Here is a 14,697-nt window from a genome sequence, read left to right on the forward strand (position 1 = left end):
CGATCCCGTTCATTTCTCTCCCTAGGCGTATTTCGGAGCGTCCCTTTCTTAAAACAGAAATCTACCGAAAATGCGCCTGAGGGAGGCGATATTGCCCGTGAGCAAAAGCAGATTTCGCACCGAGTCCCAGAAGAACAGAGAGGTAATCCCTCTCTCCCCATCCAGGGCAATCGTAAAGCCAGATGCATCACGCCCTACGCCCAGCAATTAGCCTTGTGTGGCTCTGCTCTCCAGACCCCGGGACATCCCCACGCCCAGCTTCTTAGGCCCATTTTCCCAGCCACTCGGGTCCTCCGGGTCTCCACGCGACAATGAAGCGTGGGCGGCCCCAGCGGCCTCATTTGCATACCTCCGCGGCTTGGCCAATGGGCTGCGCAGGGGCCTTAGAACGCAGTGTTGCCATCTGCGTGCGCGCGTGTGTGCGAGTGTGACAGCGGCTGCGACTGTGGCCGTGGCCGTGGGAGGCGGGTCTGGCGGAGCCCAGCAGCGCGGGGACCGGCCCCAGCGCCCGCTCCCCGAGCGCGTCGCGGCCGCGTGGCCCGGTGGAGCCCAGAGACCATCCGGCCCCGGCCCCGCGCTGTCGTGATGTCGGTGGCGGGGCTGAAGAAGCAGTTCCACAAAGCCAGCCAGGTAGGGAGGCACCGAGGAGGGAAGGAGGGAAGGAGGGGGATTAGGGTCCCCTCGAGGCTCCAGGGGTCTTTGGGTCTCTGTCTCCCTGAGGGGCTTCTCTTAGGGCTGGATTTCTTCCCGCCTAAGAGGGCGCGGGGGTGGAGTAAAGGGCCGCCTTCCCTCTCCTCCGCTCCTTGGCGCCTCCTCCTTCCCAGCCCCCGGCCCCGGCTGTACCCCGGGCCACTGTAATTCTAAGAGGTTCTGCGGGGAGAGAACTGAGGTGGCGGGCCGCAGGGTCTCGGGCGCAGGGGAGAGAGTGGGCGTCCCGAGGCCTGGAGGCTCCACTCGGTGCCTCTCCCAGACCTGCGTGCGCGCTGCGGGAGGACCACAGAGAGTGCGGAGCCGGCTGGGCCTCCCAAAAGTCCCCCACCTTTTGGTTGGGAGCCCCCAGGGCACGTCCTGCCACCTCTGGGCAGCCGTGTGAGCGTCGGCGGTTCCAGGGATGCTATGTACTTGGCACTCGGCTGGGCCCCGCGGCGCTCCCCGCGCGCGCCTAGAAATGGACCCCGCCTGACTGCGCCCAGTTCCCGGGCTGGGAGAGGGTCTCCACAGTCGTCCTTCCTTGCCCCACCGTCTTCCTGGTGTCATTCTGGGGCTGGGCACAAGGCTTCTGCTCTTAAAGAGCTGTAAGTCTGGTAGGGAGATACCGAGACCTACACGTAAACAATTAGTATTAGACACGCCTCAACGCACAAGGGATGGCAGATAATATAGTAGGGGCATCAAGGAGAGCTTCCCGGAGGAAGAGTCCTGTCATTTGAGAATTAACAATGAGGAGGAATTGTAGTAGGGGATGTGGGTGGAAAGGAGGATGGGCATTCTGAGCAAAGGAAATGGGAAAACAGGCAGGGAGGCATGAAATTGGGGGGGGAGTGTTGACAAGCAAATTTGTATTCCAAGATTGCGGTCTCTTCCAGCCATGGGCAGAGCTCTCATTGTAAAATATATCCCACATCTTCACTGCTGGATCTGTTGCTCTGTACTTACCTCTAGTTTTGCTAGAACCAGGGTGGACAGATTTCATTCAGAATTCATGTTTCTGATAAGATCTCAGCCTGCTTCTCCCACAAATTGGTCCCTGAAGAGCAGCTGGAATTAGAGGATTCTCTTCTTTTGGCAGGCTCAGGCTGAAAGGCACTGCCATCCCCTCACTTTCACCTCTTCCATGAAGAAACTGGGTGATGCCTAGTTCCCTGCTGGGGTCACTGGGTGGACAGTGGTGTGGATTAGGGTGATAAGGGGTCCTGGATGAGAGGTCAATTAAGTGACCAGGGAGATGGTGGATTCACTGTGAGCTTTGGGCACTTTGAGAGGTCTGTGGGACATTCAGATGTCACAGGCCTGGAGGGTGAGGGCAAGGCTGGAGCTATAGATTTTGGGGGTTTTTCAGGCTAAACAGAGATTTAAAAATACAAGTGCAAATGAAAGAAAATGCACAGTGAGCTACACATAGACTCTAGGGAGCACCCACGATTAGGGATAATGTTTAGCCCAGGACTTGATAAGCAGTGACCACTCAATAAATATTTATTGAATAAATGAAACTTTTGGGGTGGAGGAGCACAGAAAGGAAAGAACTACTAGAGTGCAGGAGAGAGGAAAGTGTCATGGAAACCCAGAGATGCAGGAGCATTTAAGGGTGGAAGCAGTCAGCAGCTGTGAGCTCTGCACTGAGGAGCAGGCAGCCCAGGGGCTGAGTGCCACTGTGGTCAGGGGGGTGCCTGTGTGATTGCTGGCTGGCTTGCTACACTAGCTTCCTTAGCTCCGGGAGGGAACTAACCTCTTTTGAAAAATATTCTTTTATTGGGTATGGACTTCACAGGAGCAAATCTCAGAGATGAACAAGACACAGCCCTTGGATGATTGAAATTGGTTTCTGACCACTAACCAGAGTGAAGAGTTGAAATCCCAGGAAGTTACTGGCATTGGTGAAATATTATGCTAGTGATGAGGTCTTTTAGTTTAGCTACCCGTAATCAGTCCGTTAAAAAAGAAATGAGCAGAAGGGCTAATTTATCCTTTTTGTATGAGCTGAAAACTTTTGTGACTTTACCTGAAAAGAAAGACATCACAGATTCTTTCTGGGCTTTATAAACCACGTTTTGTGGTCAAAGTACCCAACTGATACAATTTTATCTGTTCTAGAAGTCTTTCTAAGAAATCTTGCAATGTGACAGATTTCATGGAGAAATTAGATTGGGCTTAATATAATAAGAGGGGAGCATGATAATAAAAAATGCCAGATGTTCTTCTCAGACAACCTTTTAACAGCAGGTTTTAATTCATGGAGAACTTTCCCAGAGCAGGGGAAAGGGAGTCCCGGATGATGTCAATGGCTTAATGATTCCCAGGGATCCAGGCTTGGCTCTGCCACTGACTAGCTCTGTGACCTTGGAAAAATGACTTAACCCACCTGGATGTTAGTTTTCTCTCTGTATAATGAATTAGAGGATTTAGAAGCTTTGTTCTAAAATTGATTATGGTGATGGTTGTACAACTCTGTGAATATACTAAAAATCATTGAATTGTACATGTTAAGTTGTGAATTTTATGGTATATGAATTATATCTCAAGAGAATAACATCTCTATCTCTAATCTATCCCAGTTCTGAACTTGTTAAGTAATTCACTTGAAGTATTTCAGAGAAAGACAAAGATTATAAAGTAGACCTTTTACAATTAAGGGAACCAGGACCATGACAAACTGAGATGATTTATCTCAGTAGTAGGCAAGGTGAAATAACTTATAACTTCCTGGTTAACTGGTCCTTCTTTCTTGATATCTTACCTATCTCTGCAGAAAAAAAAGAAATCCCCTAACTTCACAGAGAATGAAAAACTGTAAACCCCAGGGATTGTGCATCATTTTGGCAGCGCATGGAGACTAACAGGAAAGAGGAAGAAATAAACTAAAATGAGAAGAGTACAAGTTGAATTAATAACAAAATTTAATTAATCCTTTCCTTCAGCATTTGGGACTGTGTAACCCATGTGTCCCAAGTTTGTAATGAAATACCTTTTTCTCTTGAAAAGGTGTTTAAATAGAGCAATTTACTATTCTATTGGTAGGGATGCAGCTTGAGTTATTAGGGATAAATACAAATAGCTTTGAGCCGGCATTGTGGCTCCTTGCTAAACATTGTGTCTGACCAATAAAAATATAACTTACAATAATTGTATCTCGCCCTCATGAATTTGTATTCGTTATGTTTATTTCCCGGTAATTTTCTTGACAGCATTTATTGTTGGTGCAGGTTGCTTGGGCCACATCTGTGTTTGCTCTGACTTGGACACGGTGCATGTCCCTTCCCTTTCTGGACTTCCAGGAGCCCTGTCCCCCATGCCATGAAAGCCTAGTTTCATCTTTCCTCTTTTTCTTCTTCTCTCCACAAACTAACCATCTAGTGATGACAAAAGGTGGTGATGACACTTGTGGGCTTCATGTTAAATTTACTTCTTTTTGCCCTTATGTAGCAGCACCCTTTAACCTCTGTCATGTGACCCAGAAACACAATAGGGACTGGGAAGCCCCTAACAAAGCTGTTTTTTGTAACTTGCCTCCCTTTCGCTTTTGATGCATTAATCAGAAAAATGATGAGTGGTCATACATGGCCAGGACATTCTCCCTGTAATGACTGCACAGACTGGCCGTTAATGGGTAAGCACTTCAGAGAAGGATATTCTTTGTAAATTATGAGAATCTCAAGGGAGGCAGTGAATGTCTCTTGTTTCACTTCCTCACTAGAGAGAAAGATAAAAATGCACTTTGAAAAATCCATAATGATTAATTTTTTTCCTCTTAGATGCATCACAAAATATATTAAGCTAAAACATTCTTGCTTCTTTCCACATAGATTGCTTGATAAATTAATCCATAAATCTATGTGTTATCCACCTATTTTTAAGTCAGGGTGCTAGAGTAGATGCTCAAACTAAATTGATTTTAATTCTTTTTAATATCTGAAGAATACAGTGTAATCCAAACATTTATTACCACTGATGACTTTTTTTCTGAAGTAATGTCAGTTAGCCTACCACTTGGAATTTGATTAAAATGCATTTAAAAGCAGGGGTTTTGTGTGTGTGTGTCCCACTTTTTCAGATTAATTTTTCAGCTTTATTAACAAATTGACTATAAATTATATATCCTAATGTTAAGTGGGGGGGGGTGTATCACATGTATTTGAAGGAAGCTATTGGCATGCTTTAGCCAGAAAATAAAACTGCCAATAAACAGAGCTGATACATGACTATTTGGCCAAATAATAGGTGAATGTATTCTGGAGATTCTACATCAGCAAAGCATGGATAGCTAGATTTTGCTTTTCAGTAGAAACCTGGGAAAGTGTTGAGTTTGTGGGGAAAGATCTGGAGGAAGCACTGGAGGTGGGATGAGGAAAGCATTGCTGCAGTTGTAACTATTCTAGTTCTTCCAAGAGATACCTTCCCAATGCACTCTTCCCTTGCAGTTCCCAAGGTCATCCCCACATGTTTTTACAAAACACAGCACCAGCATCAGTGACCTTCCTGAGCCCAGTGTTGTTCCTTCTGACTTTCTTTCTAATTCATTGGATGATGCTGTCTTTCCCACTGGCATTGGACAAACCTTTCTCAAACACTGATGTCATCCAGTGCTTTGCTCGATCAAGTCATCGATCAGTGATAGGAGCTGCTGCTGTTTCAGGCTGGATGACTTGGGTACTCCCTACTGAACCTGATATCTGAGTCATACCTCTACATCTGCATCTGTTCTTTCTTCCTTCTGGGCACAGGTCAGAGGTCTGGAGAGACCTGTCAGTTAATGCACTGGTGCTCCTCTGTTTCTCCCAGTGTAGCAAGGACGGGGCACACCTGGCTGGCCTCTCCACTCTGCTTTGAACCTCGTCTCCTCTCATTTTCTCAGTGATTTTTGCTGCTGTTGCTGCATCTCTCTTCTCCGCTGCATCTTCTTCTTTCCTGGATCATTTCCATCGGCATATGGAATGCTCTTTAGTATCGCCTTTCTTGAGGAAAGAAAGAGACCCACTGCTCTTCTGGCTTATTTCTTCTCTCTCCTTTGCAGCAAAATGTTTTGAGGAAGTTGTTTGTTGCCCCATCTCTACTTTCTTTTCTCCCGTTCTCTTCTCAAACCGTCCTAGTTGGCTTTCTTCTCCACTGCTCTGAGATCACCTTGCCTAAGTGCTGAGTGGCCTCTAAGTTGCCAAGTCTGATGGTCACTTCTCTCCCAGCAGCCGATGGACCATTCTCCGCTCACAACTCCTTCTGCACTTGCGTGGTTTTCCTCTGGCCTCAGTGCGTGTTCCTTCAGACCTCCTTTAATGCTTCTTCTCATCCTCTTGAACCCCAAACCCTGGAGTGAGTACCCCAGGGCCCTGGCTTGAGGTAACTCCCCTTTTTCTCAGCCTTGCACTCTGCCAAGCTGTTCTATCCAGCCTCACGGATTCGTATACCATCTATACTTGATTACTGTCTAAATTGTATTTCTAGCCCAGACACTCCTCCTGAATACAGACCCGTAACAAACTCACAAGTCTAACTGCCTAGATTGCCTCATCTTTTGGATATTTAAAAGGTTATCAAACTTAAGATGTCCAAACCTGAACTCTTAATTTTCTCCACCCCAACCTGCTTTTCTGCTGGTGGTTTCTATCTCAGTCAATGGTTTGCTAATATTTTGTCATGGATTTTTGTTTCTGTATTCATGAGGGATTTTTGGTCTTTATTTTTGTATTGTCTTTGTCTAGTATTGGTGTCAGGTAATACTATAATGAAATGAATTGAGAAGTGCTTACTCTTGTTTTCTGGAGAAGATTATGTAGAATTGATATTAATTTTTTGTATACATGTATTATTGAAGTATAGTCAGTTTGCAGTGTTGTGTCAATCTTTTTTGAACATTTAGTGAAGTTTTCCAGTGAAACCATCTGGGCTTGAAGAGTTCTCATTTGGGAGTTTCATTAGTTTGTGTTTTTTAAGGAATCAATCCATTTCATTTAGGTTATCAGATTCATGTGTGGAAAGTTATTAACAATATTCCTCTATTAATCATTATCATCAGTTCCCTTGCTGTAAGTGTATAGGATCTCTTTCATTTTTGGTATCGGTAATTTCATGCCTTCTCTCTTTTTGTCAGTCTTGCTAGAAGTTTGTCAGTTATATTGATCTTTTCAAAGAACTAGCTCTTTGTTTCATTTTCTCCATTGTTTTGCTGTTTTCAATTTCATTGATTTCTGCTCTTATCTTTCTTTGTCTTTAGTTTTTAGAAGTTTGCCTATAATGTGTCTTGGTGTGGATTTCTTTTGCTTTATCCTGTTTGGGATTCGTTCAGCTTCTTGAATCTGTAGGCTTATGCATTTTACCAAATTGGAGAAGTTTTTCTAGTGCTTTTTCATCCCTGCCCTCTTTCTCTTCTTTTGGGACCCTGATAATATGAGTGTTAGATCTTTTGTTATAGTCCCACGTGTTACTGAGCTCTATTATTATTATTTTTTTTTTTCAGTTTATTTTCTCTCTATTGTTAAGATTGGGTAATTTCTATTATTATATATTCCAGTTCACTGACTCTTTTCTGTCTCTTCATTCTGTGGTTGAATTGCAGGTTGAATTTTTAGTTTTGGTTATTGTATTTTTCAGTTTTATAATTTGTATTTTGTTCTTTATACCTTCTATTTCTTTGCTGAAACTTTCTATTTCTTTGCTGAGACTGTCAATTTTTTCGTTAGTTTCAAGCATGTTTATAATTGCTTCTTGGCTCCTTTCAAATCTTTGTCAGATGATTTTAATGGTTCTGTAATCTTGATGTTGACATCTCTTGATTGTCTTTTTCATTTAGTTTGAGATATTCCTAGTCTTTGGCATGATGTTGATTTTTTAAAATTGAAGTATAATAGATCTACAATACCATGTTAGTCCCAGGTGTACAACATAGTGATTTACTGTCTAAACATTGCAAAATGATCACCATGATAAGTCCAGTTACCATCTGTTACCATACAAAGTTATTATAGTCTTATTGACTATATTCCCCATGCTGTACATTTTATCCTCATGATTCATCTGTTTTGTAACTGGAAATTTGTACCTCTTAATCTTCATTGCCTATTTCACTCATGCCCCTACTCCTCTCCCCTTTGGCAACCACTCATTTGTTCTCTGTATTTATGAGTCTGTTTCTGTTTTGTCATGTTTGTTCATTTGTTTCATTTTTTTAGATTCCACATGTAACTGAAATTATATGGTATTTGTCTCTCTGTCTGACTTATTTCCCTTAGCATAATACCTTCTAGGCCAATCCATGGTGTTGAAAATGGCAAGATTTCATTCTTTCTAATGGCTGAGTAATATTCCATTGTATGTATATACCACATCTTTTTTATCCATTCATCTGTGAAGCATTTTGGCCCTGAAATTTTGTTTGTTGGGAATTTTAAAAATTCCTAATTAATTTCATTACTGGTGATTGGTCTGTTCATATTTTCTACTTCTTCTTGATTTAGTCTTGGAAGAGTCTACATTTCTAGGAATTTATCCATTTCTTCTAGATTGTTCATTTTATTGGCATGTAATTGTTTGTGGTAATCTCTAATGGTCCTTTGTATTTCTGTGGTGTTGTAATTTCTCCTTTTTCATTTATAATTTTATTTGAGCCGTCTCTTTTTTATTCTTGATGAATCTGGCTAAAGGTTTACCAATCTTGTTTATCTTTTCAAGCGAACCACCTCTTAGTTTCATTGATCTGTTCTATTGTTTTTTTAATCTCAATTTCATGTAGTTTTGCTCTGATCTTTATTATTTATTTCCTTCTATTAGCTTTAGATTTTACTTATTCTTTTTTTCTCGTTCCTTTAGGTGTAAGCTTAGATTGTTAATGAGATTTTCCTGGGTAGGATTGTTATCGCTATAAACTTGCCTCTTAGAACTGCTTTTGCTGCATCCCATAGATTTTGGATGATTTTGTTTCCATTTTCATTGGTCTTCAAGTATTTTATTTTCATTTCCTCTTTGATTTCTTCAGTGACCCATTGGTTGTTTAGTGGCATATTGTTTGGCATCCAAATCTCTGTGTTTTTTGCAGCTTTTTCCTTGTGGCTGAAAAAGATGCTTGATATGATTTCAGTCATCCTAAATTCACTGAGACTTGTTTTGTGGCCTAACGTGTGATCTGTCTTGGAGAATATTTTATGTGTGCGTGAAAAGAATGTGTATTATGCTGTATTTGAATGGAATATTCTCTCTATATATCTATGCATTTATCTGGTATATGTATCATCTAGTCTAATGTGTCATTCAAGGCCAGTGTTTCCTTATTGATTTTCTGTCTGGATGATCTGTCCATTGATGTAAGTGGGATGTTAAAGTACCCTACTATTATTGTGTTACTGACAATTTCTCCCATTATGCTTGTTAATATTTGCTTTATGTATTTAGTTGCTCTTATGTTGGGTGCATATATATATTTACAACTGTTGTATCTTCTTGTTGAATTTATCCCTTTATCATTCTGTAATGTCCTTCTTTATCTCTTGTTACAGTCTTTGTTTTAAAGTTTAATTTGTCTGAATATTGCCACTCCAGCTTTCTTTTTCATTTTCATTTGCATAGAATAACTTTTTCCACCCCATCACTTTCAGGCTGTGTGTGTCTTTAGATCTGAAGTGAGTCTCTTGTAGGCAGCATATATATGGGTCATATTTTTGTATCTATTCAGCCACTATACATCTTTTGATTAGAACATTTAGTCCATTAACATTTAAAATAATTAATAATAGCTATATGTTTATTGTCATTTTGTTGTTTTCTGGTTGCTTTGTAGTTCTTTTGTGTTCCTCTCTTCTTTGTTTGCTCTTTTCCCTTCTGACTTGATAACTATCTTTGTGTTATGTTTGGGTTCCTTTCTCTTTTGTGTGTGTGTATTTCTTATAGAGTTTTGTTTTGTGGTTACCATGAGGTTTACATATAACAACATATATAAGATTACTTTAAGTTGATGATCTCTTAAGTTTGAATGCATTCTAACAACCTTGCATTTTTATTCCCTCTACCCCTACATTTAATATTTTTGACTTTGCATTTGCCTCTTTTTATTTTGTGTATCTTTTAACTACTTATTATGGCTATAGATGATTTCACTACTTTTGTCTTTTAACCTTCCTACCATCTTTTTAAGTGACTGATCTACTTACTACCTTTATTGTATGTTTGCCTTTATCATTGAGATATTTCCTTTCATAATTTTTATATTTCTAATTGTGGTCTTTTCTGCTTAGCAAAGTCCCTTTAACATTTCTTCTAAAGCCAGTTTAGTGGTGCTGAACTCTTTTAGCTATTACTTGTCTAAAACCTCTCTATATCTCCTTCAAATCTGAAAGATAACCTTACCAGGTAGAATATTCTTGTTTGTAGGTTTTTCCTTTCATCATGTTAAATATATCATGCTGGTCCCTTCTTGCCTGCAACGTGTCTGCTGAAAAGTTAGCTGACAGTGTTACCCCCTTCTATATAACTAGTTGCTTTTCCTTGCTGCTTTCAAGATTCTTTATCTTTACTTTTTGACATTTTAATTATAATGTGTCTTGGTGTGGCTCTCTTTGGATTGATCTTGAGACTCTGTTTCCTATAGCCCTCTGGCTCTCCTGTATGTAAACCAGATGCTCTGGGGGCTTGTCTTCCCAGTACAGGACTCTCAGGCTGGGAAGCCTGGTGTGGGGCTCAGACCCTTTATTCCTAGGGTAGGACCTCTGCAGTTGTAATTATCCTCCTGTTTTTGGGTTGCCCACCTGACGGTGTGGGTCTCGACTATACAACATCTCTGCCCCTCCTACCTGTCTCATTGTTTTCTTCTTTACATCTTTAGTTGTGGAAGATCTTTTCTGCTAGTTTTCAGATCATTCTTATCCATAATTTCTCTGTGAATATTTGTAATTTTGGTGTGCCTATGGGAGGAGGTGAGCTCAGAGTCTTCCTACTCCTCCATCTTGGCCACACCCTCCTGATGGTGATGTTTAAACTTGAAACTTATGCATTTTATTGTATGAGACTCTGGGACTTATTTAAATTTTCTGTTTTTACTGGCTTTCTTTACCATTGCTCTGGCAGGAGAAGGCAGTGGCACTGTTTTATTACTTCTAAGTGGGAGTAAATGTCCAGGTTTCTCACTCAGACTGTTGGCATTCATGGTGGGGTGCCTCCTTACTGCTAAGTGGGTATTGGAGTTCTGGTGCCTCACGAGGCTTCCACTGATACCTCCCTGGCTGGAATGGGTGGAAGTGCCTTGTTACTGTTCCCCATGTGGCCTCAGCTAACACCATGGGAGGTGGTGGCCTCATAACGACTGGGTAGTGGTAGAAGTCCTGAATCTCCATGAGGCCTCCTCTGATACCACCCCAGGAAGGAGGGTGAGAGGCGCCTTATTACCGCTTGTGGGAGCGGAGGTCCAGGCTTCCCCACATGGTCTCCACTGACACTGAAGGTGGGGTGGTGTGGGGCTTGTTACTGCCTGGTTGGCATGAAAGTCCAGGCTCCCTACTTGGCCTTCTCTGGCACCACCCAGGGGAAGGGAGAGTTGTGGGGGAGGTCAGGTTACCTCATTATAGCCTGGAAAATGTGGAAGTACCCGCTTTCCACTCGTTCTTTGCTGGTATGCATGGGAGTGGGGGGGTCACAGTTTTTTCTTGATGTTTGGAGGAGAGCTGGAGTAGAGCAGGTATCATCTAGACTCCCTCTGATCTTATCTGGTCCTTTGGCTCAAGAGGGCAGGCCTTTATTGAGTCTTTATTTATTTATTTTCCTGCACCTGTTGGCATTTCTAGGTTGCTGGCTTCTTCAGCTCCAAGCCTTGGATATAAGAGGGAAAAAGGAAACTCAGGAAAGGTGACCAAGGTGTCATTTCTTTGCTCCTGCGGTGCCTAGTCAGTGTGCCCCCTTCTTCCCACCTGTTAGGGCCCTCTTGTTTGTGTTACATACAATGCCCAGAGTTTTTGGTTGTAGTTAGTGGGAGGAGTAGAGAAAAGTATGTATCTATTCCATATTCTCTGAAGAGCGGAAGTCCTTCGAGTTACCCCAGTAAAATCCCTTCTTAGCAGATATGACTGTCCTGTTTATCCCTTATGGAATTCCAAGCCTTTTAAATACTGCCTGGAACTACCTGCTAATGTTGAGGGACCATTCAGCAGGTTGTGAGGACTGAAGCCTGGATGGCCTGCTTCTGTTGAAATCCAGCCTATTGTTTGCCTAGATCCCCTTGATCTTGGGGGAAGAATGTTCAAAGTCCAGATTTTTAATGAAATTTGCTGATTTTGAAATTACTGGCAATTAATTTAAATTTATAAATAGCTATGTAGGCCAAAAAGCATGTGTGATGAGTTAATATGGTCTACTGCCAAATGGTTGGCAACTTTTCGCTAAGCATCTTAGATTAGCACATACTGCTCAAACAGTTCATCCTCAGGTTGACTTCTTCTCAGGTTTGAACAGTAGAAGGCGGCTTCCTGGTCACCTGTGCTGTTGGCAGGACTTGCTGAGGAGCTAAATGTGGTCTCTGAAGAGATTGGTCTTGGCTTTTTGGCTGGGGATGTTCCTGGAAGCCTTATTGGAAGGCAGATTGGACGGAACTGAGCTGAGCATTTGACCATGAGCTGTTGTGTTAGGCTCTTGGAAGGAGCTTCGCTGGCATAATGTGGGAACTGTGGGATGATCAGGTGTGAGGGCACAGAGCTGTCAAGTCCTGATATGAATCTGACAGTGCTGAGTGGGCAGAGCAGCAGAAGGCAGGCTTTGATGTGAGTGGGCCGCCTCACTCAACTGCAAATGCTGGCAAGGAGTGAGGCTCAGAGAGAGCGTTGCTTGTCGTGACCTTTTGGGGACTATTTTGAGAGGAGGCTGCAAGGATGGATAGTTTCCAGAGCAGTCTGAGGCAGATAGGACCCTTAGACTCTCACTGAGACTTAGCACCTTGTAAGTAAAAGTCATGTATCTTAACATAGATGTTAATAAACTTTATGTAACTCATAAGATTTTTTTTTTAAGTTAACCAGCATCTTTGGGTTTTATTTATCCTGGATCCCCACAATTCAAATGGGATGTCTTAGATCAAGTACTTTTTCCAAGAAAAGACAGAGTCGTTGTCTAAACCACATGGTCAACCTCGTGGTCATCTTCAATGGCTGATTTCACAATATAATGGAATGACTCTCGGGACCAGGAGTAATGTTGAGATGTGAAGCAGTTAGCATATGATGGAGAAATTTCAGAGTGAAATGACCTATAACATTCCATGATTTGGCCATAAATTGCAAAGTCTTAGACCCTTGAAAGCTCAAGGCCAATAATTCACTTTTACATCTCTTAATTTTCAGTGGTGGATTTCTTTCCTGAAGACCGTGGATGGAGACCTAGGTTTATTCTGAAGGAGTAAAAGTGAGAGTAGGAGCAACTGAGAACATAAAGGAATTTCTCTTTAATTGTCCACCCCCCCACCCCACTCCCTGAGTGGGCATTGTAAAATCAAATATATTAAATGTGCCTTTTATTCAGCTCTGTTCTTTGATGTTTTGAAGCTAAACTTCCAGGAATTGCACCTCTGCTGCGGTTGGTGGAAAGAGCTGGGAACTGCAGAGGCTGGAGGCCTGCATTTGAATAGCGGTTGTGCCAAAAAGGGGGACCTAATATCCTCCCCAGCTGGCTGTGAGGACTCAGTGGAAGGGTGTGGGCCAAAGGGCCTTGTAAACAGTGAAGCTCGTTGCCAGGGGAGGTAGCATGGGATACTGGAAAAAGTGGGATTTGAATTTGGGAAAATTAGGTTTCCCCTGTTTGCCAAGAAGTGTGACTGGGAGAGTAACTTAACTCTCCTTGGGGTGGATTTCCTCATCTCTCAATGGGGATAATGAGACCAATATCTGGAATTCTTCATGGAAGTTTCCATTTATCAAGTGTTTCTTGTCTGTATGGATTGTAAGTAGGAACTTACACGTATGTAGTCTTCACAGCATCCTGCTCAAGTAGTTGCCATGTTCACCATCTTAACCAATGAGAAAAGATGAACAGCCCTTGAAAAGTGTGTGGACCTAATTCTTCCCTGCGTCCCAGTGTTTGTTCTGGAGTCTCATTCACAGGTGGTATCTCCTAAAGGAGTGAGGAGACCCAGAGAGGTAAAGGGATGTCCTCAGGTTCACAGAGCTTTCTCATCTTGGAGTGAGGGCTTGAACTCTGCAGTTGTGAAGGCCTCTACATTTGTTGTTCTTTCCTGTGTAATGAACGTGATTTCTCAATAATGAACTAATTAATGCAGAGGCTGGTAAACTAATTCTGTGGGACAGAGAGAAAAGGAATGTACTATTTTTGTTCGCCATGGTAATTGCTTTAAAAAGATAACTAATTAAATTGAAATAGTTAATCATATTTGAATCCATTATTTATATGTATTTTATTTTATGTACTAAGTGTCCAGGAACTGTGTAAGGATCATGTAGGACATGTCCAGTGAGTGTTTGATACAGCAATGTACGTCACCTGCTGCTTCGGCTGTTGGCCCTTCTCTCCCACTTCTCTGCACATGCTTGGGAGTGTGCATTAGATGTGTGTTTTTCTTGCTTTTTTTTCCTCTCCCTATTCCCTGGCTGTTCTTGTCTTTGAGGCTGACACCTATCACCCTGTCGATTATTGTAGACTGGCAGACCTTGCCACCCATCACTCCTGGAATCTACCATCATATCTCGCTTCTCAACTATTTTTGTGACTTCTTATCTCAGTTTTTCCTTTTTCATTCTTCCTCTCTGTCCGTATCACATCCCCCTTCCTCACAGGGATTATGGCTCTTGCCTAACTAAACTCTGTCCCTGGTTGCCACTAGCATACATTTGAACTTGTCATTCCCTTTCCAGGGACTTGCTGTGGCATCTCCACAGGCACAGGGTAGACTCTCAACTCCTTAAGATGGTGTGTGATGGTTTCAGCTCCTTCTAACAACGCTCAACCTCCATTCTCCAGCAGCCTTATTCCATCCTTTGCCTGTTCTGTTACTTCTGCCTGGAA

At 42.4% G+C, this 14,697-nt stretch overlaps 1 protein-coding gene across 2 annotated transcripts in view; it reads left to right on the plus strand.

Annotated features, from left to right (window-relative positions):
- The first annotated feature begins 371 nt into the window (after nt 1-371).
- The window catches only part of SH3GL3 (SH3 domain containing GRB2 like 3, endophilin A3), a 107,523-nt gene continuing 93,197 nt past the window's right edge, over nt 372-14,697 (plus strand). Inside the window, exon 1 of one of the 2 annotated variants that reach the window (XM_045516769.2) lies at nt 372-630. In XM_045516769.2, the coding sequence (XP_045372725.1) occupies nt 586-630 (45 nt within the window). In that variant the 5' untranslated portion in view covers nt 372-585. The remainder of the gene's footprint in view (nt 631-14,697) is intronic. The other variant, XM_010955138.3, reaches the window with a different exon arrangement.

The sequence above is a fragment of the Camelus bactrianus genome, chromosome 27, assembly GCF_048773025.1.
Source record: "Camelus bactrianus isolate YW-2024 breed Bactrian camel chromosome 27, ASM4877302v1, whole genome shotgun sequence".
NCBI lineage: Eukaryota > Metazoa > Chordata > Mammalia > Artiodactyla > Camelidae > Camelus > Camelus bactrianus.